We start from the raw sequence: 27,771 nt of genomic DNA on the forward strand, positions 1-27,771 counted from the left end.
CTAAAAGTGTAAAACTTTTTAATATTACATTAAATTTTTAATATTACATTGTAATATTGCTAAAACGTTATTTAGTATTAATAAAAATGATTATATGTCCGCTCCTAATAATATTATTTTGCATATTATGTGAGAAGTAAATAATACTATTTACTTCAATATTTTAACTCTTACAGGAATATTATAACTTTTAAATGTAATAATTATAAAACTCATAAATATTTTATGCATAATAATTCACATTAATAGTATTAATGCAATATTTCTATAAGATTAAAGAATACGAGGTGTGTTCAAAAAGTATCGCGAATTTTGTGTTTTTTCAAAAATTATTTATTTATTCATGAATATCTATTTTGTCCCCTTCAAAGTAATCCCCATGAGATATTATACACTTGTGCCAACGGTTTTTCCAATCTTCGAAGCACTTCAAAAAATCATTTTTTTTTATCTTGTTCAGCTCCTCCTTCGATGCCGTCTTTATCTCGTCAAGCGTAGCGTAACGTCGTCCTTTCATGGGCCTCTTCAGTTTAGGGAACAAGAAAAAGTCACAGGGGGCCAGATCTGGGGAATACGGTGGCTGCGGCATCATTAGTGTGTTGTTTTTGGCCAAAAAGTCGCGCACAAGCAACGATGTGTGAGCAGGGGCGTTTGGTACGAATTTCGCGGCGACCCGTCTCATGCCCAAATCATTGATAAAAATCGAATGGCACGAGCCAATCGATATGTTTAGGTCCTCAGCAACTTCTCTAACGGTGATTCGACGATTGGCCAATACCATTTTCTCCACTTCATTAATTTTTTCGTCTGTTGTTGAAGTGCTCGGGCGTCCGGCACGCTCTTCGTCGTTCACATCTTCTCGGCCTTCTGAGAACATTTTGTACCACCGATAAACGTTGCTTCGGTCCAAGGTAGCTTCTCCGTATGCCACAGTCAACATTCGGAATGCATCCGCGCACTTAATTTCGTTTTTCACACAAAATTTGATACAGGTTCTTTGATCCATTTTTTTGAATAGGTAAAAATCGAAGACGATCCAAAACACGTGCAAGCAAAGCAGCTGTCAACAATTAAGTGAACATTCAAAATGGCCGAGCTTGTCGGCATAAGTGAGAGACATGAGTACCAACATAACGCCACAAAAAGATCGAAATTCGAATATACGTAACCCGCGAAAATTCAAAATTCGCGATACTTTTTGAACACACCTCGTATATTTGCAAAATAATATTATTGAACTATTATTTTAAACACGATGGCAACAACATCTAAAATATAACTGTAAAAAGAACCATAAGTTATGAAATACAATCATACTTTTTAGTTCAGAAACAATAAATTTAAAGTATTAATATGTGTAAGTATCTATTGATAAAAGACGTTTAATGTGTCCATCACTTTTAATCCTGCACATCATGCACATCAAAGGAGACTACTTAACGAATTTGTAATTCTTGAACTATTTATGGTTTTATTGTTGCCAATGCTTCGACAAATTTTTGTTTCCTATAAATCTATTCTATTTTTTTTTTTTTCTTTGTAGACTTATTTCTTTATGTGATCCCACAAAAAAGAATCTAATGGACTTAAATCGAGCAATCGTGCCGATCAACTTTAGGATCAATGCGTCCAATTTATCTAGCAGGAAACATATTTTTTGGACAAGTGCGAAGAAATATTTGATAATCTGAAAGATTTTTCATAATTTTTAATAGGATAGTTCTGATCGAGATATTATATTTTTAAACAATATAAAATATGAACTTTCAGAATGATTGCATGTGAAATTATGTGAAATTCTTCAGATCGTCTAATATCTTCTTACACTTTTTCCACGAAAAATAAAAAACATGATAAAGATTATATTTCTTAGAACGATTCTGTAATTATCTATAAAGATTATATTTCTTAGAACGATTCTGTAATTATCTGTAAAAATTATATTTCTTAGAACGATTTTGTAATTATCTATAAAGATTATATTTCTCAGAACGATTCTAAAATTATACGTAATTTTTCATATTTTATTATATTTTTTTTTAAAACATCCCTAGTTAAAATTTTTCTCATAATTTTTATACGAATTAAAACATTTTTCGGAAATACTTAGAAAGTCTATATCTTTTCTTAGAATCCTTTATACATGTGAATTCTGAAATATTCTGAGATTTCTTGTCTCACAATTTTTAAAAAATACTTTTAACTTTTTTAGATTTTATAATATTTCATAAAAAATTACAAATGTTTTGAAAAATTATACAAAAAAAATCCGAAAAAAATGTTCAGTAGGGGCCTGTACGTTTCACTCAAACCTGCTCGGCGCGCGTCCGCGGCTGTCGTCTAAGCGTTTAGTAAATTACAAGTGCAGTCGGTAAGTCGTCTTTTATGGTAAAATGTGGACACAACCATTAATGCACACCCGTAAAAATTAAAAACCATACATATAATTTATAAAATGTAACATGTCAAATATATTTTAATAAACAAAATGTCCTAAATTTATTATAAGTTAAAATCCACTTTTTTAGGTAACCGTTTTTTTGAATCCGCAATTAGATGAGAACAAGTTTTGATAAAATTTATATGACCCTAGAAAGATTACACATATAAAAGAAGCAATGGGATTTATATTCTGCTTTTTCTGTTTTTTTTTCTACTTTTTTTTTAACTTTTCACGTTTATCTCTTTCTAGCAGTAATACAAGAACAATATTAAGATTAAAAAAAAATTTTAATGTATTACATATTATCTCACAAACAAGTCTATTTATTTTTTAAATTTTTATTTTAATTATTTAAAATTAGTTTTTAAAATATAAATCTTTCCTTGGATTTTCAAAAGAAAATTTAAAAATTTTAATTTCAAAGCGTACTTGCGTATTTTTTTACAGTTATTTAAAAGAATTCATTGTGTTTGTTTCATAAAATACTTAAAAATTTTGTGACAAAACGTGACCGCTATTTTAAATTTGCATTAACAAATTTAGATATGGTGATTAAAAATTCAAAATTCCCAATCTTAAAAACCCTCAAAAACTATTTTTGGATAATTTTAATAATACAATATTTATAAAAGAAACGATGATTCATTCTATAACGTCTCTAACGTCTAAACTTCTTGCATTCTTAGAATCTTCTTAATCCATGACGTTCATATACGTCATGCACTCAAAATGTTAATAACAATTTTACTTTCCATATTCGGGAACTTGACCGTTCCATATTTAGGAAATCTGGCATAAGATAATTGTCAATTAAAATTAATTGGAGTTGATTGAACTGGCCTTGATGTTCATTTTCATCAATGTAGAGTAATTTTAATTTCAGTTTAACTTTCTCTATACATTTTTCTAATTTTTAGAATTAGAAAAAAATAAAGAATAAGTTAAATCAAGATTAAAGTTAACTTTGAAATAGACATTAGCATTAAAGTCGACATAATTAAGTATCATTTTTTGTTACTTATTAAAACAGGTAAAATATTTGTACCGACACGTGTTACTATAATGTGTAATTGTACCACTGTAAGTTAATTTTAAATTTCGATTTAATTTGCTCTTCATCTTTTCCTGATTCTTAGAATTAGAAGATAAAGAGTAAGATAAACCGAAATTAAGGTCAATCTACATTGATCTTGAAATTGACATAAATGAAAAGCTATTATATACTTAAAAAGATGTGTCATATGAAGTAGATCAAGAGAGATCGAGGACTGAAAATCAGCAACAATGCGTTTGTTCAACGCAACGTAAAATTTGTGACAAAGTGTACAGGTCTTATAAGTCGTTTTTATAAAAATTCGCTCTGCGGTAGATCGTAAGTATCTCAAAAAATTTCTTAAATATAGATTTTTTAATTATTATTATTATTGTTATTATTATTATTATTATTATTAAATATAATATTATTCAACTTTTTAACTGTAGAAAATAACAAAATTTAATTGCATGTTAAGCTTTTCCGTTATTTTTAATTTCTTTTTGTTCTTTTATTATATGTACATAAATATATAATGGTTGTTTTTCATTTAGTAACACTGATCGAAATAATTGTCGTTCTCAGCATGAGTAACAATAGGTAACACTTATGTTGACTTGTATCACTAAATGAGAAGCATCCAAAATATAAAGCTCTGATGACAGAATTAAAAAAGTTTTTTTATTATTATTCTATGTGGGAGATATAATTTATTTTTACGACTATTTGGGTTTGAAACTTTATTCGTCTTTAATGTATATTTTAATATCTTCATATAAATAGAGTTCCTAAGAAATTAAATTAATTTATAACACAATGAATCTTAACATTAAGAGATATGATTGATAAAGCATTTTGATTCTTTATCTTGTGTCTTTACATATCAATCTCATTTCTCTATTACTATAATTTAAAATTAATTAAACTTTATTCAGTTCAAGTGTAGTAGAATTTTGTTTATCTGCACACAGTTAATATGAACAAAATAATGTGAATAAAATTTTTGTTTTGTTTTAAATATATAAAGTCATAGCTGAGAGTTGTCATTATTCGAACTATTTAAATAATTCAGATACTAGAAACTTGACATGATCAAAACTTCAATTTTGTAAATATCAATTTTTTATCGAAACTAAGTACTGATAGAGAGAAAAGTTGTATAAAATAAACTTCTATTCTGTGAATCTTGGTTATCGGAACTGTTTTCTTCTCTGACGTGGTTGAATAAACGGAATTCTCTATGTTACATTTTTAATCAGTGATTTTGTTTTCTTAACCTATGTATTTTATATATTGCAGTGAGGGTATATATACGATTTAGCTGCGGTTATTTTACATAATTGTGCTTATTGCAGTAAGGAAACAAAATGAAAACTTTCGTACTTTGTGCTTGCGTCTTCGTTCTTGCTGTATACGTAAGTACTCTCTTAATAATTTACATAAATTATTTTCATAAACTATGGCAAAATTCTTTAAAATAATATATATGTACATATTAGGGGTACCCATAAGTAATGTCGTCTTTTGATACAAAATTTGGTAATTATACGGAATACGGGCCTACGCTTCAATTTCGATAAAATCAGACTTATTCAATGCGTTTTTGCACAAAATGAAAAAATTTGGCAAAAATACGTTTAGCCTCGCTACACAAGACATAAATTGTTAAAATTGATGAATATTTAAAGATTAAAATTACCGTTCTTAAATTTTTTAAATTAACATATTCTACTATTCAAGGCACCAGGATAAACAGCATTAGTGGCATTGTTATGCTTTTGAAACTTGTAAAGTATCAAATGTTTAACATGGAACTTGTTAAGTCAACACTCAACACTTTGCTTTTTCATTTTTATAGGGGTTATTTAATTTTTTTCAAAATTTAACAATAAGCACACTAAATATTAATATATTTAATTAAAATATAAGTTATGTTATATAAAATTAAATTATTGTCAGTAGATGGCAATGTTTTTAGAATTTGAGAAAAACGACATTACTTATGGATATCCCTAATATATTCCACATAGCCAAATGAAGTTTAAAATTTCGTCATGTTGACACTATCTTGGTATCACCAGGTATCACTTTGTTACATGCAATAAATGTATGTACATACATACATACGCATAATAGCAACTGTTTTTATCTGTTTAATATGCACATTTAACATGTTGACGACAACATGATAGCAACATTTATAAAAATATAAATGGCGTGCATTTAATAAAAACGTGATTTTTTTAAACCATTTATCATCTGATAATTTTATCTTAATAATTTTGTGCAGAATAATTAAAGGAATCATTAACGTAATAGCTTTGATGAAAAGGTCTTATTCACTCGCACAAGAACCTACATAAGTATTGTCAAAACACATTTCATTAATTTTCATCTTGAGGCCCAAATTAGAGTTTATGCAAATTCTAATTTCGAAGACTGGATTTTGAAAAATTCTTTTATAAAATGGAATTCTCTTGTTTTATAACGTACTTGTATCAAAATACGTAAGAATAAAAACTCTGGTAACATTACGTCTTTTATTCTATAATATTCAGAATTTTTATTTAAGAATTCTGCAGCGTCCATCTGTCGACGTTGCCGCATACTGTTCGAAGCTGACAATTTCTTATTAGCATAGTATATCTAGACCATAAATCGAGGAGTGGGGCTAAAGCTCATACGTCAAGTAAAAAAGAATCAGCATACTTTGTAATATCATTCTGTCTTTGTCTAATGACGCGTGGGAAGGGATCTTATTCTCACTCAAATAACGCGTTGTTCCGTTTCACACATAATGCGCATGATGTATCATTTATCCTTGTTTAATATTCAGTGAATAATAAGAATAAGTGATGCATCATGCGCATTATGCGTAAAACAGAATGCATTCTTTAAGTGAGGATAAAATTCCTTATGACGCAACGCTCATTAAATAAAGAATGATACTCCAAAGCATGCTATCTCTTTTTAGTTTCTGACATCCCCTCACTCCTTAAATGTTCGGTCTAAATATACTCTATGTTTATTGTTAACACTTGGTTAGCAGCAAATTACAATTAAACAACTTCAGCAAATTGCAACATGTGTGAAACGCGGCGTTAGATAACATACGTGCCATAAGTTTACTATTATGTTACCGATACTGAAATGGAGCTCGTCAAATGCTATTATTTTACTATCATTATGACGCGTTATTAATTCTCATTGTTATTGAAATTTCATAAATTGATGCTGTCTGTTTGCCCTTATTTTGCTAACTCAATTTGCACATAAAATACCGATTCAACAAATCGTCAATAACATTATAACAATTCGTGTAGCTCATTAATTTACATATCATGCTAATTCACGCTTGGCTAACTGAGATATGCATATTTAATAATGTACATATGTATCTCTCTCTCTCTCTCTCTCTCTATATATATATATATATATATATATATATATATATATATATATATATATATATATATATATTTAAAAAATAAATACAAATATAAATATAAGCACATACACATTTGAATTTATGTGTACATTATCAAATATATATGTATATACATGATATAATATATGTATAAAATAAATAAAATAAACATATTTTTTAAGTTTCAGTCGTCTAGTTCATCAGAACTAAATGAACAAGAACTCAGAAAGATAGGAATATCTATTCGGAATGATTTTAACACTTGCCTCAGTGAAATTGGTATAACTCCTGGTAAGTTATGATTACATTCTTACAGATTTCCCATGTTGTTTCTCATCTGTGACTTTTTAATCAATTTAAAAGTAATTTATTTTTATTTGTTTTAATTTATGTTGTTTTTTTACTATTTTATAATTTAAGTTTCGTTTTATTTAGATAGAGTTAGATAACGTTTTTGTAAAAAAAAACATGTTTTTCTTGCATTAAGCAATTTTATTTTTCAGCTGACTTTGTCAAACCGATGGAAATAGTTACTAACGTACATCTGCAACCTGCAAATGAAGAAAGAACAAACAAACATGGCTGCTTTATAGCGTGTGTTTTAAAGAAACAGAATTTGGTAAGTATTAAAAACATGCTATATGTATTTTATGTATAATATCCAATAATGCACGATTAATCTCTCCTAATAAATAATGTAATTGAATAATTAAAGACTTACAAGGCAACCTCACAAAATGAGGAATTCAGATTTTAACAAAACTTGGCACAAATATAAAGAAAGTAAATACATGAATTTAGAATTTTTCAGTTGCGACTAAAAAGAGATTGAAGGAGTGAAACTACTCCTCACAGGTAAAGAGACTTTCAATATATCTTGTTAATTAAACAAAATATCACAAAATGTTTCATATTATATCAGAGTTTTACAGTAAATATTTGCATTTAACTACTCTATTCAGTTTTCCAAAAAACTTTTTTTCAAAAATTGAACTTTTATATATCAATTACTTTTAAAGTTATGATACTGTAAAGTGTAAATTAACATATTTTTATTTTACGAACTAATAAGTTTCTACAGTAATTATTGTGATTAATGAATTATTAATAAATTACATGGTTACTTACAATTCTCCATATTGTTCAATCTCAATGGTAGGAAAAAATTAATAGTGTCTACGAGCTGTGTTAATATTTTTTTTTTAAATTAATGATTTATTGAAACGTGTTCTTGTAGTTCTTAAGCAGCTTTTTAATGCTATACTTATTAGTCGTGACATATTTATTAGAAAATGAATATTGACACAAAATAATGTAATTCAAAATTTGTATAATAAATATTTTACTCAATTGTTTAATTAAAAGTTAAATAAATATAGCCATTTTATTTATGTATACACACAATAAAATCTTTACTAATCATCATTGTACATAGAATAATAAAATTCAATTGTATATTAATAATAATATGAATTCAAAAATTTAAATGTATTTACAACATTGAAAGTAGAGATTATTAATAAATACAAATATTTTGATTGAATTAAACATAATCAATATGATGTCTAATTTTCTGAAAAACAGATATTTGTAAAATCATTTATATACTACACTGTTAATAGCCTTTCGTATAATGCACTAATTAACATAACTATGTTTGACGCAAACTATTACATAAGTATGAAACACGTGATATCAGAATGTGTTGGAAATAACGTAATTTTTACTTCGCAGTTCTTACATAGAAGAATAAAATACAAACGTATGTAAAGTGCATTAATATTAGTTACGTTCATATATACATAAAATTTTAATATTCGTTACGTTTATACATACATAATATAAATAATATTAGTTATCTTACCTTAATATTATTTATAATATTATTATATTTATTATATTATACCAGATATATAAAAGTTCAATTTAAAAAAAAAATTTTTTTGAAAAAATAAATAAAGTAGTTAAATAGAGATATTTGTAAAACTGAAACTTTCAAACCGCTTTTTAGTTGCAACTAACAAATTTTAAATTCATGTATTTACTTCCTCTGTATTTATGCCAAGTTTCATTAAAATCTGAAATTTCCATTTTGCAAAATTCCCTTGCTAGTAATTTTACGATATAATAATTGTTAATAAAATTAATGTAAAACAGTATGTATGTTTGACACAAATTGATGTAGAATTAATATAAAAATAAGTTAATTTATAATTAATATATTTTAAGTTATAAGCGCTACTTTGAGAGAAATAATTTAAATAAATTTATAATTTTACTATTTTTTTCTGTTATTTATAATATTTTTGTAATAATCTTAGATTGAAGGAACAAAGATTAAAGAAGAGCAAGTTTATGAAAGATTACAATTAATATTTGACGAAAATCCTGGCGGACCAATGCACCAAATTGTACAAAAATGCATGGAAAAAGGTATGTTTCATAGTATATTATAATTATTACAAATATATAAAAATTACATTTTAATTGCTAAGCATAAACTGTTATATTAAAAATATTTATTTATTATGTTTTTTCTATAGTTTTTATGTACACTTGTAATTTTTGAAATAATATATTTTGTAAAATAAAAAGAATAAAAAATATATTAATCGTGTATTTCAACATCTTTTAATCACATTTTTTGAATTTTTGTTTATATAGTGAGGAATGACGCACAAGAATGTGAGAAATGCTTCTCTGTCTATGTTTGTACCATCAAAGATATGTATGAAGAAGAACAACGCAGAAAAAATGAAAGAAACTAAAGAAATAAAAACAGAATGAGCTACTTACAAGAAAAAAAGTAGAAGAAAAAGTTGTAGAAGCAGAACATGATGATGAAATGTAATTTAATATAAAAATTGGATATTGTAATTATTAATGTAAATTTATAATACAATAACTTTTCGTGTATTTTCTTATACTTTACTTTTTATTTCATTTATTTAATAAAAGCGTGCAGCAAATGTAAAAATTGTGTTTTGATTACTTGCACTTGCTTATAAGTGAATAAAATGAAAACATACATGAAAAAATACTTTTGCTGTAAATTTTTATTGATAATAGAATACATTTTGTAAGTTATTACATTAAAGAAGAAAGTACTACAAATTTTAATAAATATTTATTTGAATAGTACTAATGGAATATTTATTAAATATAAATATATATTTATTTAGTACAAAAATCACCAATTTAATTCAAGTATCAATTTTTTTATTGAGTAAATATTTATGTATCTCGTAAGTAAATATTTTATTAATATTATTTGAATAAATATATTTATTCAAATTTAGACATTTTTTTCTCTCAGTATAGTATAAAAATACTTTTTAATATAACGCAAATAATCTTTAATATTCTATATGACCAAGAGCGAGATACAACGTTGCTACGCAGCACATTCAAGAATATGAGATTATATCCAATGACTCAGAATTTTCCATTATAGCAGTTAATGAACGGATACGCTGATTTATATAACATTTCGTGGAAACGTTACATTGTTTCATCTCATTTATAGTGTGTGCCTATTTGTCTAAACAGAATTTTATTATATCGTAAAAATAATTATGTAAGCAGCTCTCAAATTGCATGCAAGAATGTTAAAACTTTTCTCATCATGCTTGAGCGCCCAACATAATTATTTTCAGATCTGTCTAGCTTAATAATTTTAATTACTTTAACAAAACCGTTCTTTTCGTATAAGATACTTTGAATAAATTGAGTTAACTTCTACAAATTAACGAAAGTTGGTGGGCGCGCGCGCGCGTGTGCGTGTGTGAGTGTGTGTTGTGTGTGTGTATGTGTGTGTGTGTGTGTTTTGTATGTAAATAACGTTTAAATGAGGAGTATCTAATGTTCAGTTGTCGTGTTCGTTGTATTGCATGAAGATAATGACACTACTAGCCAGTAAAGCAAAGATTAATCTTAGCCTTGAGAATGAATCATGATCAGAAACAGGTTTCTCGTCTAACAGCAAAAAGTCAACAACTCTCGTAAGTTTCGCATCTCTAGTGCGCAGCGAACAACAGTTCCAGTCGGACTGTTATTCACAGACGCTCTTCGTTTATGTGTGTTCTAACGAATTTTTACTCACATCTCTTCCGCTGAATACTACTCTGTCGCCCGTCAAACGTAATCTGTCTCATCAAATGCCACTGGTATGATAATATGTAATTGACAATGAGTCAAGGCTAAATTCCTTAATCTTAACATCTGTTTGCTACAATTTAACGAAAGATATTGCATTCTTCGATAAAGATCTAATTACTTTGTCCGAAGACTTTTTCTTCTTTTAAATTGCATTTGAAATTGCTTTTACTCGCGAGAAGAGACTTGCAATTTAGAAGAGAGTTTTTTACAATTTCCAATTTAATCGAGCTCTAAAATATTTTATGTTTGCGTGACTCCTCATAATCCGGTCTGTTTATATCGAAGGTAATATTTTAATATTGTACCAGATGTCACACCAAGGAATTATGACAGAACGTGTAAGTTAAATATCAACAATAAAACAATTATAGTAAAAATATCAATGCTTATTCCAAGATGCGTATAGAACTTACGATAATGTTACACGATAAAATTTTACCTTCTGGTATAATTAATTATAAAAGACGGAATATGAAATTTCTTTATCCCTGCTTTTGCATATTTATTTTTCACTACACGAAAAATATAGAAAAAATAATAATAATTACTAATGAATAATAATATAAATTTATTAGAAGTATGTAATCACGCGTAATCACTGTTAATAGAGTTAAGATACAATACAAAATATATATACACAAAATTATATTATTATTCCTTCGAGCCTCTTTAAATTTTTTCAGTCAAATATTTCAGTCGCTAATCTCGACTATATTTATTACTTTTTTTATAATAATTTACTTACCTTTTTTTAATATTAACAAAAATATTTTGTATATTTATCAGCTTGTATTATGATAACTTTTTGTTATAATACTATTTATTAAATAAATATCATATACATTTGTGCAACCGTGACACTGAGACACGTATTTCTTATTTTTACATTTATTTTAATAAAACAATGAGTTGATTAAAAAGTATTTTAAATATTACTATGTATCCCATTAAATAAAGTAGGCCATTAATTACTATTTTTAACATATATAAATTGTGCCTTGAATGGGAATAAAGCAAGAGAAGAAAATGTTTTATAATACTGCTGACAAGATTTAATAGAGAACTTACAATTAATATTGTAAGTATGAAGAAAAGTCTCGTTGCATTTGGCTATGATATCTATCACAGGCGTTACGTCACTTTTAAATGCAAGCCTCTGTTCTATCTCGTTAGTTGTAAAAGCGCCGTTCACAGTGCAGCATGTTTCAAACATAAGAGACACTGTGAAACTCAAATGATTTAAGTGTTTGCTTCAGTTATTTAACTGATACGTGAGTACTTATCATTAAAGAATGTAATCAAAATAAAAAAGAGATATGGAAGATCAAGATACCGCGAATTTTGTAGTTTTATTTAATAATTAAAATTTAAATCAAAAAAAGAAGAGAGAAAGTAGAATCTATAATCCTTCCTCAAATTCTTATAATATTATTTTTTAATATAAACTTTCTTAATTTAATCCCTAATATAATTTTTTTTTACAGGAATTATAAACTATTATCTATTATACAGCATTTAATATTATTGAACACAATAAAATTTAAATGTACATCATAAAACGTAAATCGTAATAAATATCCAAGTTGCAATATTTAATCGAGTGTCAAAGGTGCTAATGAAATATCGGAGTGCTATAGAAAGATTGACTCTTCTTATGTAATATACGGTAAGCATCAAAAACTCATACTTTTTAAACATTATATAAAACGTTAATTATTAAAAAAAAAGAATGATAATTAGCCTCGTTCAAACCAACTTTTGACAATTTATAATTCGTATTAGATACAAAAAAGAATTCCAAGAATTAAATATATGCAAAAATTTGGGCTTATTTAAGAGACAATTTTTGAGTATATTGATTCTGTTGTCATCTTCAGCTACAATTTCTTCTCTTTTGAGCGCAATTACATACGTTTGCTTTCGCAAGCACTCCCTAGCTGGGCAGTTCACCGGTTAAGATACATGAACAATTTTCATAGGAAAATTAATTTTACGACCACAGAGGAGTCGCAGATTGACAAAACCAGTTACATTCATTTCACTTGAATTACACGAATTAATTAACTTGTAACCATCAGATTTCAACGCAATAACTTGTCAGGTCAAACTGTACTGTGTCGTGTAATTCAAGTGGAATGAATGTGACTGGTTTTGTCAATCTGCGACTCCTGTGTGGCCGGAAATTAATCTTCCCATGAAAATTGTTCGTGGGTCTTAACCGGTGAATTGCCCAGCCGGAGAGCAATTCGTAAAAGTAAACGTATGTAATTGCACTCAACAGACAAGGAATTGCAGTTGAAGATAACTCAAAGCTAGAGAACCTCTAGAAGAGAGAATCGCCACCTGAGGTCACGTGACCGACTCTGTGATTGGCCGGCGGAAATGTGCAAATTTTGCATTGCGACGTCAATGCGTTGACAGGCTTCGTCGCGAGAAACCATCGGTGGTTCCACGTGATGCGTGCTGGCCAATGCATTGACGTCGCAATGCAAAATTTGCGTATTTTCGCCAGCCAATCACAGAGTCGGTCACGTGACACCAGTTAGCGATTCTTTCTCCTAGAGGTTCTCTACTCGAAGCTGAGTTGAAACGTCCATTTTTAATAAAATTGTTAATACGCACCAACAACCGCGGTTACTCTTATTACCCATTAATAGGTAATATTTTTTTAATATTATGTTTTGTTTTGCTTGTATAATCCTAAACTCTAGAATCAAACCGGGCCAAGGACGAGCAATAAATCAAGTTACTCTAAATCAGAGTTATTCTAAATCTTTCTATATATATATATATATATATATATATACGATAACTTGTGATATATATATATATATATATATATATACGATAACTTGTGAAACGTTGTTATGATTAGAACGTTATGATACGACCTTGCGAAAAACCAAGAGCGGAGTCTCGTCGTTTAGTTAAAACGATTTATCGACAAGTTCGTTTGTTCCTCTCTCTCTCTTTGCAATGAGTTTCAATTTGTAACGAAGAATTCACATAATTAAGTACTGGTCTAATATGTAGCTTGCCTTTAGTTACAATAATATATGCAAATAATAGTAATGTAAATTTAAAAAAAATTGTATAAATTTTGGTACAGATAGGATTCATTCGATGGATAGTCGAATGTAATATATAAAGGTATTCTAACATCAACACAAATAATAGAAACAAATTACGCTGTAATGATAACAGAAAATAATAATTGCAAAATTTTATTGGTTAGATTCAGTATTTCTATAGAATTTTTTTTACTGGATATGAAATTAGTGACTAGGTTCTATAATAAATTTGAATTTTGACTTCGCATGACAGTTAAAATACGTAACTATTTTTGTTAATGTTAAGATATTTATTATAATGGCTAATGAAGACCTAGTGAAACAGAAACTAGTTCCATGTTATTATAATGTATGTATATGCTTGCTATTACTTGTACACCTAAGGATTTTGATTCTGTCCATGGGGAAATTTTCCAAACTGAGAAGTCACCACTTTCTACATACTCGCAGTTTATGATTAATAAAACGACTAGAGCTTATTGGTCTTTACGTTAATCATGAACTGTAAGTATGTAGAAAGATAGCGACTTCTCAGTTTGGAAAATTTCCCCATGGACAGAATCAAAGGATTGGATGTACACAAGGAAAATATATGTGATTTAGAATAACTTGATTTATTGTTCGTTCTTGGCCCAGTTTAATATTTGTTAAGGCCTTAAGGCTTTAGATTGGAAATCACACGAAACCGCTTTCTATGTACTAGTAACTAGGAGAATGCCAAGATTGACTAGCGTGCAATCGGCAGCTATAACATGAGTAACGGTCGCATTAAGATCGTAAGAGAAAATATATTTCAATTATAGCGATTAAAAATCTCGATTTAATTAATGTCCCACCGGTATTCATTTATTGGATCTCACTAAGTATTAAACATGGTAATGTTTTTTAACTTTTTAAATAATGATTACATTGTTAAAATAAATTTTATTCATTTTTGTCACATTCTAGAATACACACGACAATAGTATAATCAGAAAATTAATGGAAATTTTTTTTAGAAAATTTTTTCTCAAGAATTCTTTTGGAAATAAGCAATCATCCATTAAGTAGCAAGATTCTGTAACTTTAACGACACATCAATATCGTTGCATTATTGCTGCGCAACTGTTTTTTACGATTTATATAATATCTGCGCAACGTTAGTAAAACGATACCGATATTGTAGTTAAGAATTGCAGAATTACTATACTGAAAGTCAAGACTATCGACGTTGATCTCTGGGGTCATACAGAAAAACTTATTCGTGAAAATCCATAAACATGTTGATGAATATCAATCAGTGACAAATCAGTTTAATAGATAGTGTAAAAAAATGTATTGTTACATTTTACATATATTCTTCGTAAATACAACAATATAAATTATATAAAATATAAATGTAAACTTCAGTGATTTTTACGTATATGGACTAATTAACTTTTCTGTCTTTCAAACACATTAGAATTAAACGAATACTTAGAATACGGAATAAAGTATAGGCAAATATTATCTTATATAAGATAGCAACTTTTCTTTATTCTAATCGAGAAAGCGCGCGGGGTTACTTTAAATATTATAAGGAAGAATTTTTCTATCACAAAATTACATTGAAAATCAATATGACAATGTAAATGTTTGAGATGTTGTTATTAATTTTATTAGAATCAGCTAATTGATTTTATAAAGTATAAAGTATAAAGTATAAGTCTACCACATGCATCGTAGTCTTGTGCTTAATTATTAAAAAGAAATTATTTCTTATAATATCTAAAGCGTTTACACACTCCCATACAAATGTGTGTGTGTGTGTGTGTGTGTGTGTGCGCGCGCGCGCGCGCGCGCGTGCGTGTGCGTGTGCGTGTGCGTGTGCGTGTGCGTGTGCGTGTGCGTGTGTACATATATGTTAAACAGTAAATTTTTTAAAAATTGCAATGATATATAACAGATAAACGTTACATAAATTACATTTACATATTTTTTACATTTATGTGTTAAGAAGATAACCGATAAAAGTTTTTTATTAAGTATTTTTCTAAGTCTGCTTCTGTTGATAAATTTTTTTGACATGGAATATATTTTCTGATATACATCCTATTGACTTCATCGCAATTGAAAGTATCTTCGAGCAATATTTTAAATCAGTATTGGAGATAGAGTAACGGCGAAAACAGAGTAGTGTTTTGGTATAATCTTAACGTAGTTTTACTTTATCCTATCTAATTAAATTTATTTATTTACTAACTTAAATTATTTAAAGTGTTCGCAGATTACGAAAATGGATTTTATCTCTTTGGCACTGTTCACTCTTTGCGTTATTGTGATTTTCCGAGTTTTATTGATGGTGCATTATCAATATGTTGTACGACAAAAACTTAAAAATGTTCCCCAAGTTGATAGTTTTCCTTTTGGTTCGACATTGGAGACAATTAGTATGCCGCCAGAAGGTAAAGTATTTAATGCTTATCTGAAACTATTACTACTTTTTTATACAAGTGTCATTATACTACTTAAAAACTGTGCTATTTCAATTTATAATGTAAATAGTATAAAAATTAATTAATTTAATTGATAGAACGCTTAAAAATGGATTTAAAGAATATGGAGAAGACGTGCAAAGAAGGTATATACATACAATGGATGGGAGGCAAGCCGTTTATTGCCGTGTTTAAGCCAGAATATTTAGAGGTAAACACAAAAAATGTCAGTATTTTGTTGTTGATAAAGAATATCATTCTTTATCTTTTTCTACGATAACTAAAGGAAATGTTGCTAGTTCAACACATTAGATCTCTTAAAGTAACATTTCTTTAGTTCTCGAAAAATAAACATTGAACTTTTTTAATACTGATAGAAACATAATCTATTTAGATAATAGAAGAATTAAAAAACCATTATTTATATATCTATGGATCGTTATATTAAAGTAGTTATTAAACTTTAAATTCTTCAAATGCGAAAATAATGTTCTCAGAATTATTTCTTGCAAATTGCATATAGTTTAAATAACAGTAAATATGTTATTAACATTAGATTATTTTACGTGTTTCTTCTCTTAAAATTGTTTTATTTACATTTTTATTTTTTTCTTTTATTTTTTTATAATCTTTTTTTAAACAAAAATTAATAAAAAACATTTTAGATTAAAGTGGATACCTTCTAGAAACACTTATTATTTTGTACAGATGGCTCATATAAAAAGAAAAGAAAAGAAAAATATAGCAGTACTACCTATTTTGTTGATTTTGCCTCATTTTGCCAGACGCTCATTATTACTTATAAAGAATTTAATGGTTGCGTAATTTGAAATAATATAAAAAATACTGTATCATCTGATATAAAACACTTTTTAGTTTATATTTATGTTTCTGAAGTATTTATTTGCGTTTATGTTTTTTGCAATTTTTATTTAAAAAATATAATCAAAAAACAATATCAGCGACTTTTCTTTAATATATTATATATTTAAGCAATAACCTTTGTAATTATCATGATAAAAAGCAAATTCTTTTTAAAATAGTATAAATCATTCTCTAGCAATTATAAAACGTTTTCAAGCATTCAGAAATTTATTCTTAAATGAGATTTCAATCCAATGAAAGAGATTAGAAGGATAAGAAAGTTTATTGAGTAAGAGATTGTTTTATTTTATCAATACTGACACTATGTAATACGTAATAATCAATTTTCGTTATTGTATAGCTATTAGGTATATTGTAAATACATTTGTTTTATTAGTAAAGAGAGGATAGAAGATATGCTAAAAAGTTTGGTGGTGTGAATTTACTTGAAGAAATTAAAAATATTTTCTAAAATATAATTTTTAACAAGTCTGCTTTACAATCTAAATAAGAAGGCCTATTCGGTCATAGCTGGATCTTAGTGCTTTATGTATACGTGTGATTTTATATATAGTACTTTCTTAGACTCAAACTTCGCGCCGTTACTTTCGGTCATATAACACAGTTATAATCGAATAAGAGTTAGTAATATCACTTTTATTAAATTAAAATTAATTTAATAATACTTGATGCTTATTAGCATTTGGTTGAGTCTGAGAAAGTATATAAAATCACACGTATACATAAAGCAATAAGATCCAGCTATGACCGAATAGGCCTTCTTATTTAGATTGTGTGTTACATGTATCGGTCGAATATCTTTCAAGTCTGCTTTAATTTCATGAAAAACTGTTATTGTTAAATAAAAAATGTCAATATGATAAAATGAATAGATTACAGGTTCAGTAACACTATTTTTGATAAGTAATATTAGTAGTCATAAAAAATGTCTAGATATTAAATTATCTCTTTCAAACATTTACAGCGTATTTTGCCCAGCACCGTAAATATCTCAAAAGGGTCGCATTATGATATGTTAGAATCTTGGTTGGGCAAGGGACTTTTAATATCTACAGGTGAATACATAATAAAATCATATTAATTATTTATTATATGTATGCATTTGTTATAAGTTTAGGATTTTATTAAAAATTGCAGCTTATTTGCTACGCTTTAATAGTCATTCACAAAAATATTTAAATAGATTGTAAAAAAACAAGTTCTATTTTCTGTCCAATATAGATTTTGGGTTGTCGAAAAAGTCATGACGCATTTTTGCAACAGAGGACGCTAGGTTAGTTTTGAAAGTACTACAGTCATTCGCATTCCTGGTATTGTTATGTCATTTAACAATTAACAGTTCTAGCTTCATAAAAAAAATATAAAAAAAAAAATTAGACAATTTGGTTGATTTTTGGAGATTTTATAACAAGTTGGAAGATGGGAGACCAAACTATGCATTTTCACCACATATTACTGTTTTACTTCCGTAAAGGGAAGAATGCGCATCAAGCTTGTAAAGTTTACGGTGACAATACTGTACAAGAACGTCAGTGTCAACGGGAAGGTTCCGATGGCGCACAGTACTATTGTACACAAGCCACTCACAACCACTCATAGCGCTTGAACAGAAGAATATCACTAGGCACCAGCCGCTGTAATTGGCTGTGTGCAATAGTACTGGCGCTATCGGTATCTTCCCAGTGTCAACTATGGTTCATGAAATTCCGTGCTGGTGATTTTGATCTCAACAATTATGCTCTTAGTGTAGTGGGTGTTGTGTTTTTCGAGCTCCTACCAACGAACCAAACAATCAATTCGGATGTGTATTGTCGGCAATTGGATAATTTGAATGAATCCATCATTCAAAAACGTTCAGAACTCGTTAATCGTAACGGAGTTGCGTTCCATCACGACACGCGAGACCACACACACAAGTTTGATCAGCCGCCAAAAATTATTGGAGCTTGGATGGGGTGTGTTGCCACACCTACCATATTCATCTGATCTTGCGCCGTCAGACTTTCATTTGTTTCGATCTCTTCAAAATTTCTTGCGTGATATAACGTTTAATTCAGATGAGGCTGTAAATCAGTACCTTCAGTTTTTTGCCAATAAAAACAGGTTCTTCTATAAATAAGGAATTATGAAACTTACTAAAAGTGTTCAATGGCAAAAAGTCATTGAACAAATGACCAATTTATCGTAGATTAATCTTTATTCTTTATAAATAAATGATCTTTGAAGAATATAGAAAAAATACGTCATGACTTTTCCGACAGCTCAATATATATGTATTTATACACTAACGTTACAATATATTTTAGTCTTTATGATTTATTTAACATAATCTTGTACCTTTTGAGAATATAAAAAACACTTATTAAATATCATTACTTGATCACGTTTAAAAATCCACTGATTGTTTTATAAATGAACTTAAACTATTCTCATGTAGCAACAATAACTGCGCATTTTATCATAGAAATTTATTAGTAATAGTAAATAATTCAACATTTATTATTCAAATTTTGCAAATCAATATATGTATATATATATATATATATATATATATAAATTTTTTTATTTTTTTTTATTCTATTTGACATAATGAATTTTAATATTATTTAATTTATATAATTTGATCTATTTGCTTTATTTATTTATTTGTACATTTATGTTTATTTAAACATGCACGTCTAAATTTATTTATTTTTAACGTTGTTTATTAAAAGATTAATTCTAAGTTTAAACGTTCAGTTTATCAATTGAACGATGAACGATTAGATTAATAATTATACGGATACATTTATGTTTATTATCGTAAATAAGTATATCTCCTTTTGCTTCCTGACCTTCTATTTTTTCTTTGATTGTTTTAACAAATTTTGTGGTTTTTTACGTTTGCGATATTTTTACAACATAAATATATAATATTTTAATGCTGATTTAGGTAAACAATGGTTTCACGATAGAAAACTCATCGGGACAACATTCCATTTTAGTATATTAGAAAAATTTGCTGTGGTCATGACCGAAAAAGCACAAATTTTAATAAAGATTCTTCAAAAAAAAATGGACGAAAATCCAGGGAAGCCCATTGATATTTTCCCTCTTCTTATCAACGCAACTCTTGATGTTATCTGCGGTAATGTATTATTTTTCATGATACATAATATAATAATTACAATATTTTTTTCAAAAAAAGCATTTTCAACATAATACATTATATACGTTGCAATTAACATTATTAGTCATTTTATGGAAAGTAAGAAAGGTCTGAAAATATATATTTAAATTTGTTAATATTAATTTAAATAAATTTTCAAATTATTTTGCTGCAATAGTAACAAATCTTTATTATGTTTTTAAAGTAATAACAATATAATATCAGAGTTATTATATATTAGACTACTGTGATTTGTGCAAATTTTTTTTCTCATGAGCAAATTTTTATTTAGCAAAATTATTTAATTAAGAGAGCAGACCTTATTGTATAATTGTTGTATTTACAAGTAATAAATATTAAGTGTAAATGCAGGGTGTTTGATAATTAATGATTAATCTCTTGCATGTAAGTAGAATGGACCAAACTGAGTCGAAAAGTTTTCTACCATTTTTCAAAATTCTCAATAGTTAACGAGTTATAAATTAATAAAAATAGGTGAATTAATCCCGCCAATCCAAGCATGCGCTCGACGTTGCCGAGCGTTCGGGGCGTGATGTTTACTAGCGGCGATGGCCTTCGCAAGAACAGCGACTCAAAGCGGGGACCCAGCATTACGCGCTGGGATTGGCGGTGAGCGGGATTAATTTGACTATTTTTATTAATTTATAACTTGTTAACTATTGCAAATTTTGGAAAATAGTAGAGGACTTTTCGACTCAGTTTGGTTCATTCTACTTACATGCAAGAGATCAATCATTAATTATTAAACACCCTGTATAACGTTATAAACGACATAGCGAAGGTATCAAAAATATCAATTATTAATTTGTAGAAACGGCAATGGGTATGGATTTACGTGCTCAAGAAGTCCAATCCAAATATACAACAGCAGTACAAGAGTTCGTTCCAAAATTTTTATATTTCTATTGTTACTTAGTATTTTAATATTTAATAATGTTAAGAATTAATTTTAGAGAGTTTTCCAAAAGTGTGATAACTCTTTAATATTTCAGAAAATAAGCATTTAAAAAAAATCGTTTTGGATAAAAATTGTAGGGTTTAAAAAGATTTATTTACTGATCCTATTAGTTTTGATCTTGAGTGGTGTCGCCATAGTCAGACCGGGAGGGCCCCAACTACCTACAAATCGATATCTTACAGTGTCGATAGCCGATGTACGTTTATCCACAATTTTTTTATGCACAAAAATTTTAACCTACATGTACGTTAGTACACATGACATTATTGTGCATAAATCACATAGCACACAAAAATTTTTGTGACATATATCTTGTAATAACAAAAATTATGTAGTTGTATAAGAAGTAACAAATCTGTCCGGACATAGATTAAAAAATTGCCCTTTAAATACACGAAAATGATAAAAACAAGCGAAAACATGATACGTTGTAAATTAGAAACGTGATATTTTTCGTAATATCTTTAAGATATTTGTTAATGAGGCTTGATGATGATGTCTGTTCTAGTAAAGAATAGAACATTTATCAGATCCAGATTATCACAAAATAATCTTTACAAGCAAAAGTAATCACGAAAAATAGTCGAAAAAGGTGAAAAAAGCAGTTTTTGGGGTATTTAAAACAGTTGTCATAGAACAAAAATTCTGACAAAAATCAAGGAGGTAGTTTTCATAAAAATGCAAGTGTGATTAAAATATAGAGGTAGCAAGGCTTGTGAGAGTCGAGATATTACAATTTAAAATCTTTTTTGGCTTGTAAAATTAGAATTTTCTGTCAAAATGGAAAACTAAAATTTATTATTATGTATTTTAATATTATCTAATACCAATTAAAATTTCAAATCAATTTATTACAAACTTGCAGAAAAAAAATTATTAACTAAAATACATTTTCTTTTATGGACGATAGTGTAGCGAATTAGAGCGTTTAGGCAAATTAAGAGACGTAGTAGGAAAAGAGAAGGAAAATAGAATAGAGAAATAAGTATAAGCAGAAGTGGAAAATAGGCTCAGCGGAAAGGGAAAAGCACGGGACGAGCGAGACAAACAAAGGAATGAGAAAGAAAGAAATAAAAGAATAGAAGTGACGGCAGAACGGGAGTGTAGCGAAAACGTTCTATTTTTCATTCTAGAATCAAATAGCTGGTGTCACTAACTTTTCAACACACTATAATTATTTTTTATTAAGTACTTACCGAGTTATAAGGCTTGAAAGTATATTATAACTTTCAAGCCTCATAACTCGGAAAATACTAAATAAAAATCAACTTTTTTTATAGTGTTTTGAAAAATTCTTGACATCAAATATTGGATTCTGGAATCAAAGGTATAAAATTCCATTAAAAAAATCGATATAACCTTGATCTGACCTTACTGATGCCATACACGATCAAAATGATAGGCTTAGTAAATAGATCTTTTTAAATCTTGCAACTTTTGTCTGAAACAATTCTTTTAAAATTGTTTAGTTTTTAAAATGTTAAATGGGTTTCTACATTTTTGGAAGACCATGTACATTATTTCAATATTTACAATACAAACGCAACATTGTTCGGCGATTACGCATTTACGCATATCGATGATGTAAAAAGAAAGGTAAACCGTTGTGCATAATATGCGGAGATCTATGAATCTCAAAATTGAGCTCATTTGAGGGACAAACGATTACACTTTATTGCTCCGGCGATTATATTGAATTTTGGAAATAAGCTCAAAATTTGATTAATTGACGAAATTTCCATTACTTCCCATCTATTGCGCATCTATCGGAATAGTTCACCTTTCTTTTTCCGCTATAATGCTATTCTTTAAGAACAATGTATTTGTGTTAAATTTTGCTTCCAACTTGATAAAATGCCAATTGTATTTTGATACTTTCAGAATAGCCGAGTTAATAATCAAGCGAGCTTATCAACCGTGGGTTTGGGCTGACTGGATATATTATTTAACGCCTGCAGGAAGACAGTATAAATCAGCTCTTAAAATAGTGCATGGATTTGCGAATGAGGTAGAAGATAAAAAACATTTAAAACAGTATACGAGTTTAAATTTTTCACATATCGTTTAAAAAGTTATACATTTATAATAAACATGATAAATTCCAGGTGATAGAAAAGAAAAAGCGTGAACGACAATCAAAAACTAACGATACGGAACTTGAAAATAATGATGAATTTGACATAGGTATTATTGTAAATTATAATTATGCAGCATACATTTTACGTATTTTTTCTCCTTTTTTTTATTTAATAAAATGTATTGTATTAGGTAAGAAAAAGAGGGTAGCGTTCTTAGATCTATTATTAGAGCAAAATTCAAAAGACGACACCCCTATGACTGATGAAGAGTTAAGATCGCAAGTGGACACGATTATGTTTGCGGTAATGTCCAAAATTAAAATTAAAATTCTCCAATTATCTCAATATAAAATTTTCTCTTATATCACTCGATAATGTACTTATATAAGTGTAAAATAATATGAAAATGATAATAGGGACATGATACAACTTCGGCTGCTATAAGCTGGACACTCTTTCTCTTGGGCAATAATCTCGAGCATCAGGAAAAAGTTCATCAAGAACTCGAAGAGGTTTTCGGAGATTCGGATGCACCAGCCAGTGTAAAGCAGCTACCGCAATTGAAGTATCTCGACAGAGTTATAAAGGAGACGCTTCGAATATTTCCGAGTGCACCTGGAATCTCGAGGGAACTAGTAGAAGACGTACAATTGGGTAAGTTATTTTACTTGCCAATTAAGAAGAACATCTTAAGGTTTTAAGGAATTTGTTTTGAAAAAATGTGTAAATTTATTTGTAAATCGATTAAATGTAATAATATTTTAAAAGTACTTTTTTTGGTTGATACTTATAAAACTTAATAAATAATATTCTCGTTATTTATTAAAAGTGAAACAAATGTAATTTTTCTAACGACAGATAATTTTTCAGATCAATAACTGATCTTGAATTATATTAAGATTGTTAAATTAACATTATAATCTCACATAAAAGTTTAATTTTTAGATCACGAAAGTGATTATATCAATACAGAAAATCAATGTAGTTTATTATGTATTTTGTGTATTATTAATAGAGGCAAAAACAGTTAATAGTTAATTTATTTCTTTTATTTTAGATGATATTACTATTCCGAAAGATCATTCAGTCCTAGTGCAAATATTGCTTACACATCGAAATCCAGAAGTTTGGCCGGATCCATTAAAGTTCGATCCAGATCGCTTCCTTCCAGAGAATGCGAAGGATAGAAGTCCATATGCTTACATTCCGTTCAGCGCTGGACCGAGAAACTGTATAGGCATGAGATTCGCTCAACAGGAACAGAAACTCTTACTGGTTGCTATTCTCAGAAAGTGGAGGGTAAAAAGCGTGAAAACATTGGACACGATCCGATACGGTGATTTTATCGTTTTGCGACCCTCCGAAGAATTGCTCATACATTTCATACCCAAAAAATGATCGGTTTACCAGCAAATATATGCTTTTTATAATGTGATTTTTATAACTTTTTCTTATTAATCTTTTACGTATATATGCTTACACCTATATGCACGTATATGCTATATTTGCCTAAATATCACAAAAATCGAATTGAGATATCGGTATCTATTAATGCAATCATGTTTTGATAATAACAATACGTTAAAATTGTTGTTTAAAATTTGGGATCTTGCCTTGCAGGCAGAATATTTTAAGCTAAAATAGTTTTGATGATAAATGCAATACAAACAACAGATTCGTATTTTTTGCAATATGACGACAAACATTATTAAATATTTAAAGTTAAAACATGTTATAATTAAATGTAGAAAGGTAATATAAAACTGATTATTAATTAATGCCCCTATCTTTAGAATTATAGTTATTTTATGATTTTTAATAACTTGTATTGAGGATAATCCAAACTATAGGATCAAAAAGTCTACATTATTAATTTTATTGAATAATAAAGTTAAATGTTGTACAACCAGAGTTAGCTCTAATATTTTGACATTATTCTTATAAATTTAATTCTCTAAACCTTGTACTATTAAGAAGATGCTAAAGTAACCGAAAAACTTTCTCGACGTCGTACTGCAATTATTTTTCAAGGAAGACCAGGCTATCGCTCTTTCTCCAATGCATAGCTCTGTCTTTGTTTTTCGATTATTTCGTCATTTACGAAAAGACCTGTCAACTATTATTGGGCACCATACTACTCTGTATATGACAGTTTAGCTTTGCTAAGCAAAATATGCATATGATAAAAGCACTTTATTTGATCTTTTTTGTTAGGTGTTTAATCGTAATTTAATCGTAATTTCACATGGTCAATGTTATTCGTACATGTTTTCTGAAGGGTGCTATACTATCATTTTATATCTATAAGCTACACAGCTTCGGTATTAAGATAAAGTTAACTTCAGATGGAGGCTATACGAGGGAATTTTTAATGATTTGTTCAATTTCTGTTCAATTTTCTTGTAAAATTGACCTTAGCATTTTTTCTTTTCACGCGTATTTCAATTCTAGAAAAATGTGATTCTGTAACGTCAATTCAAAAAGATTTAGAGCACTGTAAATGTTGGTAATTCACGGTACTTTAGCATCTACTAAGTTGCTTATTTACCAAATATTTGTGCGAGCGTGCGTGCGTGCGTGCGCGCGCGCGTGCGTGCGTGCGTGCATATGTGTGTGTGTATGTGTGTGTGTGTGTGTGTGTGTGTGTGTACGCTGAATCCTTTTGCCGTTAAAATAATATTAAAAAATGTTAAATCATTGATTGTCAGTAGTTAACACATTCCGATAATAATTTAAGGATAAGTTCTATTTTTTTGGTAAAAAAAATAAATTTTTTAAAATCATTTTTTTTACATGTCTAAGGAGTATATAATATTCCTATAAAACGATTTTACGGTATTCGAGTTATTTAAAAAGTTATGGTCTGTTGAACGCAACAATGCACTGACTGGAAAAATGCGGAAAATATACTGATGCAACGCGGTCATATAAAGTACATTGGATTATTCAGCCAATTTAAATGCCCGTGGTGAAAACTTTTGCTGTAGTGGTTCTCAATATCTCATTCTTTTCTATGCTAAAATAACGGAGTTGCTCTCTTTATCGCATATCTCTCGCGAAAGATGAACACACTCCTTAAGCGTATTTTAGAGGTAAGAAATTGTTCAAAAAATTATATTGAAAACAGGATAGGATAACATCAATATTATATGTTGCGCTTTTGTTTTTATGGTTATTTTCTGCTTAAACTAAAAATAAAAGAATTAAATATTTACTATTGAGATTTTCTTATGAACATCTTACACATATATAAGTGCAAATTAGCGCTAGTTTTGATATCAAATCTTTTGTTTGTTAGTTTTCTCTATACAATATTATTTCTCGTACTAAAATCCTCTTTATAATATTTTGTTTTCCTGCGGATATTTAGCTATTCTATTAACTTTTACACACTTAATGCATAAATAATGTGCTATTTTGGAAAGAAAAAAGTATTAAAAAATTAAAATTAACATACAATTCTTTAATTATATATATATATATATATATACATGTGTGTGTATGTATTTTTATTTAAGGTTCTACCTTTTCAATTCTAAACTTTAATTTTTTATCGAAAATAAAAATTAAATTCTAATCTTTTGTATCAAAGGCATATTAACTTGTTTGTTACCTCTTAGAAAACCAAAATATTTTTACTTGGATTTCACTCGTTAATGACAGACGGAAACATCTGATTGTGAATACGATTGTGACGCGGGGGAGACCTTGATTATTGTAACTTATCGCTGAGGATGACCTAAACTAGGAGGACCTAAACTTTCGAAACGTTTGAAAGTTTTTAAATAAAAGAATAAACACGGAATTTCTAAGCAATAACAACAACGTTTGACTCGCATTAGCCCTTTCTCTTGAATTGAATAAAATTTCATTATTTGAACAATATAAAAAAATAAATAAAGGGATGTAATAAATAAATATTATTATTGTATATATAATTAATAAGTACAAACCTCAAAGGAAGTCCAGAAAATTGTATAGTGTTTGTGCGCATTAGCATGCAAAAGGCGAAAGAATGTTAAATACAAATGCATATAATAATGCATTCGTATACATCATATTAAAATATTTTGTTTTAATTCTGTAATTTTACTTA

At 28.2% G+C, this 27,771-nt stretch overlaps 2 protein-coding genes across 3 annotated transcripts; both read left to right on the plus strand.

The window, feature by feature from the left end:
* The first annotated feature begins 4,775 nt into the window (after positions 1-4,775).
* Positions 4,776-9,943, plus strand: LOC105202823 (pheromone-binding protein Gp-9). The gene is made up of 5 exons (XM_011171513.3): positions 4,776-4,891; positions 7,086-7,194; positions 7,407-7,522; positions 9,225-9,336; positions 9,568-9,943. Exons 1-5 carry the CDS (start codon positions 4,844-4,846, stop codon positions 9,669-9,671), a joined length of 489 nt encoding a protein of 162 aa, XP_011169815.1. The 5' UTR covers positions 4,776-4,843; the 3' UTR covers positions 9,672-9,943.
* Positions 9,944-10,893: 950 nt separating this feature from the next.
* LOC105202822 (cytochrome P450 4C1) lies at positions 10,894-26,458 on the plus strand. 2 transcript variants are annotated; one of them, XM_011171509.3, is made up of 12 exons: positions 10,894-11,069; positions 12,546-12,727; positions 16,369-16,555; positions 16,684-16,796; positions 18,435-18,525; positions 20,403-20,597; positions 21,451-21,517; positions 23,479-23,605; positions 23,703-23,781; positions 23,866-23,978; positions 24,092-24,329; positions 24,733-26,458. In XM_011171509.3, exons 3-12 carry the CDS (start codon positions 16,387-16,389, stop codon positions 25,071-25,073), a joined length of 1,533 nt encoding a protein of 510 aa, XP_011169811.1. In that variant the 5' UTR covers positions 10,894-11,069; positions 12,546-12,727; positions 16,369-16,386; the 3' UTR covers positions 25,074-26,458. The 2 variants fall into 2 exon arrangements, with proteins under 2 accessions (XP_011169811.1, XP_011169812.1); XM_011171510.3 differs by lacking the exon at positions 10,894-11,069 and adding an exon at positions 12,198-12,332 and having other exon boundaries at positions 24,733-25,073.
* The last annotated feature ends 1,313 nt before the right edge of the window (positions 26,459-27,771 follow it).

The sequence above is a fragment of the Solenopsis invicta genome, chromosome 16 (genome assembly GCF_016802725.1).
Source record: "Solenopsis invicta isolate M01_SB chromosome 16, UNIL_Sinv_3.0, whole genome shotgun sequence".
In the NCBI taxonomy this organism is placed as follows: domain Eukaryota; kingdom Metazoa; phylum Arthropoda; class Insecta; order Hymenoptera; family Formicidae; genus Solenopsis; species Solenopsis invicta.